At 39.1% G+C, this 6747-nt stretch overlaps 1 protein-coding gene across 1 annotated transcript; it reads right to left on the bottom strand.

The window, feature by feature from the left end:
- Nucleotides 1-4411: 4411 nt before the first annotated feature.
- On the bottom strand, nt 4412-5924 carry LOC134639407 (uncharacterized protein C22orf15). Its single transcript, XM_063490573.1, has 3 exons — nt 5037-5924; nt 4678-4752; nt 4412-4520 (listed from the first exon to the last, which is right to left on the bottom strand). Exons 1-3 carry the CDS (start codon nt 5344-5346, stop codon nt 4420-4422), a joined length of 486 nt encoding a protein of 161 aa, XP_063346643.1. The 5' UTR covers nt 5347-5924; the 3' UTR covers nt 4412-4419.
- Nucleotides 5925-6747: the final 823 nt, after the last annotated feature.

The following is a 6747-nucleotide window of genomic DNA, read 5'->3' as shown; positions in this document are numbered from 1 at the left end:
TTATACATTAGCACTAAGGGAACACTGAATGACCTCGTGGTTTTTGTCCATAAAACTACTCATCTAAGATTACCACAAAGTAAAAGATCTCTCAGCAAAATCATGCAACAGTTTAGGCACACTGTTGCCCCGATCAAATCAGTGAGCTGGGATTTTTTATTCTAAACATGAACTACTGTTACAGCAACAGACATGGACTACTGGTGCCCCACACAACAACTCAATGTCCAGTATGTGAAGGAGCCAAACACATGCCTTCTCCTCTTGTTAACTGAGATAAACTGCTGGCATATTTGTTTTACATCTATACTGTCCAGTCTCTCCTGGTGAACATGGCATACAGCAGCATTGTTTAATCTCATTTGAGTCATTGTTAACCTTAGCCATGTTTTTAGTCTTCTGAGACACTGAAGCTTCTTTCAGCCTCAGTACATGCGTTTTATCCTCAGATTAAAATTATTATTCTGTGCTTGATGTGCCTCACCTTTGGCCCTGGCTCCTCCCCTCTGACTGTACTAGAACATATTGCCACCTGATAAAATAACACATTGATTCGTGCCATATAAAAAGTGAGACATGTCAATTCACATTCTTTGTCAAATATACACTAATGAATCAATTTACATCAGCAGCCTAACTGTCATGATAATAAATACTAGTTAATCTATAGCACCAAAACATCAGTCAGTCACCTGTGACCTCGCCTCTTCACCTCTGTCCGAGCTACAACATGGCAGAGCTGCCTCTGTCACCTGATAAATAACAGTGAGACACTCCAAATACATGCAGTCACACATGTGCTTCAAATACAGTCATGAACCAACAAGTCATCATCCAATTCCACCTGTGATCTTGTATCACCGTTACTCTCTGAGCTTTGTGTTAGTTCTTCTGTCATCTGACAAATAGGACATACATGACAATAAGAATAAAATGTGTAGCTGCTTCAGTGTTTCTGTCAATTTGTGCAGATCTTGACTCATCAGTAATGTTTGTAGCATGAGTGCATTTTTAAAACAATTTGTGCAAACTGCACCACAAGGTGGAATATTTGCAAAATCACGACTACCTCATGATATTTTGTCTCAAAAATGAACCCTATGAATATGTCAACACTATTAGGATGAAATTATTGTGTCACCAACATTTTAACGTTAAACATATAATTTTAACGGCCTCTGTAAACTAATATCCTGGCTTGCTCGAGGCTGCCGTTTTCTCTGACAGTTTCAATCAAAATTAGAAATGCTGCTCTGAGACTGAGATAACTAATAGTGCTGCCTGTTGTGCAGTTAGTTTCCAAAACACGTTATTTATGGTTACATACAATTTTAGACTGATGTGGGCCAAAGCCTAGCATAGCCTGTAACGTTATTATGACGGACACATTTTATGAGTGAACTTGACTTTAAGCGACTTACAGGTTTCTTTGAAAAATACTTTCGTATATCGAGGTTCTTCCTTTTTGCTGCCATCCTCCTCTCCTCCTTGCAGGTCCAGCGCAGGCTTGCCGCTGCTAAAACTAAACAGAGCTCCCTGAAAGGCACAGCCAATCACATTGGCCATATTTGTCACATGAGGTAGAGAACGTAATTTAACTCTTTCTGCACCGCTGGGTGAATGAGACGTTGACAGATCGGGGGGTTTTTTTTCTTTCTGTCGGGTTTGTTTTTCTTTACTCGAAGAGATCAAATTATTGGTGGGGACAATTCAGTAATCGCTGGATATTGGTGGGGACGTGTCCCTTCCGTCCATGCCAAATCGACGCCCTTGACTGGAATATTAAAGAACAAATATTTACCTCCAAATTTATAAAAGTAGCATAACACTGAAATACTTAAAGTGCAAGTATATTAAACCCGTACTTAAGTAAACTGCTAAAGGTACTCAGTTACATTCCTACTGGTCCTATCCATGTGCTAATCCAGGGGTGTCAAAGTCATTTAACATTGCGGTCCACTTTGACTTTAAGTGGAGCCAGACCAGTGAAACTCCCCTTGCTGTCAGTGTAAAGAATAGTGATGGTAAATTTGATTCTTTTTACTGAATCGAGTTTTAATGAGTCACTCACCAAAGTGAATCGGGTTTTTTGAGTCATTTGATTCACTGAGTCAGTTGACCAGAGAGTGCAAAAAATGTACATTTTCACTCAAACTTAATTTCTTTTCTCTTTTCATGTAAATCCTACTGCTAAGATGAGTGATTCTAAAAGAAAACAACTATTTTATAAAGCAAAAAGGAGCAAAAAAAATTTCTAAAGGGAACATTTATCTTGTTTATTTTTATTTTACTAGTATTTTCCTTAAATGTGTCAAGTATATATTTTCTCATCTAAATGTCCACTGAGCCGTGAGCCAGGGGGCGGTAATGCGCCTTAACATTGGTTGCCAACCAAGAAGAAGAAGCTGTGAGCCCGGAGGGAGGGGGTGAGTGAGTGAGTGATTCGTTCGCTCTATGATTCAGCACAGAAGGGAGGGGGTGAGCGAGTCCTGAGTGACTCGCTGGCTCTATGATTCAGCACAGGAGGGAGGGGGTTAGCGAGTCCTGAGTGACTCGCTGGCTCTACGATTCAGCACAGGAGGGAGGGGGTTAGCGAGTCCTGAGTGACTCGCTGGCTCTACGATTCAGCACAGGAAAGGAGGGGGTGAGTAGCTCAAATGTGTTGTTAGCATGTTAGCAGAGCAATGCTACTGTGAACCGAGGAGCTATTGTCTTGATGTGAGCTTCTACTCAGGGTTTTTTCTTCCAGTTCAGAGCAGAAATGTTTTTGTTAAGATACTGGATGTTGTGTTTTTCTCCACAATTTTAATTATAAGCTAGATATATTGCTGCTAACAGCAACAGGGATGAGTCAGTGAGTCAGTTGGGCTTGTGAATCATGATTCATGAGTCAGTAAAGTGATTCTCGAGTATTGAACGATTCGTTCATGATTCGCGCATCACTAGTAAAGAAGTTACATAGTTAACGGTTTTTCTACATGATAAAGAAAAAGCTTCTATGACAAAGAAGGAAATCTGTGTTTAAGATTTGGCCAAAAGTGTTTGATATGAAAAATAGGTTTAGGCCACTAAGAATTTGGTTTAGGGAATGGAGTCTAGTGTTTTAGCAATTCAGAAAAACTGTAATAGCTGTCATTAGTTCATTTGTTCTCAATAGCCAATATATTTCAAGGAAACTGAAATTGAATGAGTTGTTTTAAATGTAACAAAAATTTAAAAACAAAGAAAAGAATACATGTTTCTGGTTTATCAGAGTCATGTTGTAATGTGGGCAAGGCTTTGGGAAGTAGGGTTGCTGAGAGAACTACAGCACCCCCTGGTGGATGGTAAAGGCAACGCACAGCAGGAAAACGGGGTACAACGTTTTTTAATTAGCAAGACATCCTTTCATGGACAAACGTTGTCTTTTTAATTAGATTGTTCTATACTTATTTTAAGGACCATAATCACAGATGAAAACATGCATTGTAGATTTATGCTTAAATGTTTATATAAATCTTTTTTATATTTATGTTGAGAGCGCACCTTCCACATCCTGTGGAAGCAACCCCACCATCTAACACGTTCCCGCAGCTGTGTGCATGACTGAAAATCAGTTTAGTTCAATTTCTTTCGTTCCCTTGAGTTTTCCTAATGAAAACAGCAAGCAAGTCCTCAATGCAGGCAAATCCAATCACATCATCATTAATTCTTTGGCAGTGCAGTATTAACAGGGAGTGCGCAGACTGTAATACACCGCAGTTAGATTTCTGGTAAAGAAAAACCTGAGACAATTTTTCCATCAGTAATTCATTAAGAGCATTTATTTTGTTTGATTTCATTTTTATTTTATTTAGCGCAAAGAAAAGTTTAACGCCAACTTGCAGAAAGTAGCGAAAGTTTAATCCAAGTGGTTCAAATTTCAAAAAAACCCAAAAGGCAAAATGCAGAAAAAGAGGGAGGAAGAACTGTGGGAAAGGATTCAGACTAAATACACAATATGGAGAATATAAGGTGCAGGTGAACGAAATCTGACAATAAGCAGGGCAGGAAGAGAACAAAGGCAGGAAGTCAAGAAAATAGCAACCCACACAAGGAAACAGCTCTCAAAATATATCAGAAAGTCACTGAAAGACGGACAAAAAGGAACTCACACAGACAGGTAGGAAGCCACAAAATGCATGAGGAAAAGGAAGATGCTTAGAAACACAAGAAACTAGGAAGATACACAGCAGCTCATACTTCTGATTTACCTCTCTGTTACATTCTGGTTACAGTAACAATTTAATGAAGATACAAATCTCAAAATGTAACTTATTCTATTGAACTTCTTCAATATTGACTATTATTAACTAAAAAGAAATCATCCACTTTAGCTCAGTTAAAATAGAAATATAGCAAAGTATTCAGATTTATACATATAAATTGACAGTGTTAAATTTAGTGGCTCTTGCTGTTTGCAGGAATGTTTTTGGTCTGAGGCGTCCGTCTCTTTCTAGTCTTTCTGTCTGGCTCTTTGTCAGTCAGCCTCTTCAGCAGTTCTACAACACAAGCAATGACAAACCACATGAGGTAACTTTATATTTGTTTTGTAGCATTTTCACAATGGCAGGAATGGGTTTGTCCAGCAGGAGGCCTCAGAGAGCCACTTCCACAGACCCGATGTTATTCTTATCATTAATATTATTTTATTGTTACCTGTTAATTCAGGATGACTTTGACTGTTGTTGTTCTGAAGGGAGACATATTTCTGACCTCCAGCCTCATGGTCTCCTGAGGGAGCACAAGAAGTCACGGGCATGCTTTCAAACACAGGTAAAATCATACTTTACATTCAGCTTTCAAAAAATTAGGATGGCAACATGCATTTCATTCACGATACCCCTGAAAGCACCAGAATTAGTTTGTCCTGCCACTTATCATCATTACATCAATATATTTGGAATCTAATTATTTAGACCAGACACTGATAACATGATTAGGTTTTGAAAATGCTTTTATAATCTGGGTGTTTGTTCCTCTGAAGTCCTGCTGATGGATGGACCAGACGGACTCACGGCAGACTCGCAGGAGGACGTAGTAGTGTCTGGCTTCCAGCACACTGCTGGCCAGAGCCAAACTGTGCTGCTTGGCTGCCAGGTTCATCACTTTACCACTGCTGTCCATCAGGTCCACACAATCTGCAGGAAGGATTTTGTTGCTTTTAGAATTTGTATAAGAACAATTTAAAATGATCCAGCATTTCAGTCCAGTACCTTTGGAGTCCACACCGGCCCTCTCTTTCAAATGATGGAGGAAGTTTATCAGCTTACAGTTGAGATTGAACATTTCCATCCTGCCCTCTGCCAAGAAGTCATGCACATGCATTCACAAAAAATTTTGAACAAATACTGTAAGGTGCAAAAAAAAAAAAAAAAAAAACCTGCATGCCTGCAAACCTTTAAGCCTGCATGCACAGTATTAACATGCCCAGCAACTTTGCTAACCTCCAAACAAGACAGTCACAAACATTTTCAGGTCCAGACTCCTGACAGCAGTTAAGCTCCAGTGATACTAGAGGTAGAAGAAGACTGGACTGGGCACAAAGTGGAACAATAAAAGCACTTTAGTGTTGTGGTCTGCACTTTTTCACACATCCACCGCCTTGAGAGGGTTAAACACACACACACACGCATGTTCCCTCATTTGCATCCACCTCTCCTCGCTCACAAAGCTTGAGTCATTTAAAAGGATGAACAAGGGACTGTTTCTGCTTGTATCCATGGAGTCTCTACACACAGTGAGACCGGCACTCTGGACTTAACAACTGCATGGGCGGAGATGTCAGTATTGAAAAAAAAGAGCTGGCTTTATTGTTTCCCGCCACAGACTGGAACCCAACACCATTTGCACTTACAGTAACTGACTTATAAAGACAGATACACCGAGATTTCATTTTGGTACCACAGAGGAAAGATAGAAGTTTAAAATAACAAAATTCAAATAAACAGCCAACATCAATAAAAGTTAAGTTCTGTCATCTGTTCATTTTTGGTGTATAGTTACATTACAGACACTACTACACTCAATCAAAAGCAATGTGGAGTCTCTGTAACTCAATCTGCCACATGAATGACTGATTCCTTAAAGCCTCTGTAATTAGTATTTTATAAAAGATCTTTTCCTACTGGCTACTTTCAGCTGCTACTTGTCATACCTCAACTTTAGGTTTGAGTTCATTCATTTCCTGATGAATACTAAAACACACAACAATGATACCTGTTCAATACCTGTCTAAAAATAACTTGGATCTGCCCAGAAGCAAAAGTCATTTCCATTTCCCCATTACTAGGCTGTAGTATAATGTTTCTGAGCTTCATATGCAGCTGTCAGTTTAGAAATAAACACAGTCGGCTGAGAGTGATCCTGGATCTTAAAGAATTAACGTGAATTAAAATCAATTTTAATGCAATAAATCGATTAATGATTGGTTTTCTGCTGCCATATTTCTTACTATTTTATCAACATCAAAATGACTTTGTCTTTGACTGGAGTAGGCAATACTCAATAATAAACATCATTTTGTGAAAATGATTTTTTGTGCGGGCAAACCAGTACAGTAACAGTACAGTTGACAATCACTGCTGATACCTGTCATACCCCATTGAGCTCTTGGATTTTGTTGAGTCAGCCTGGCTGCGCTCCTTTCTCCTTTCTTTCCTTATTCTTTCTTTTTGTCTTTCTTGTTAAGCTAGGCTAGCTGCTAAGGACAAGACCAAAAAGTATATT

Source organism: Pelmatolapia mariae, linkage group LG12 (genome assembly GCF_036321145.2).
Source record: "Pelmatolapia mariae isolate MD_Pm_ZW linkage group LG12, Pm_UMD_F_2, whole genome shotgun sequence".
Classification (NCBI taxonomy): domain Eukaryota; kingdom Metazoa; phylum Chordata; class Actinopteri; order Cichliformes; family Cichlidae; genus Pelmatolapia; species Pelmatolapia mariae.
Note: the sequence above shows the minus strand (reverse complement) of the source record. Positions and strands in the feature narration are given on the sequence as shown.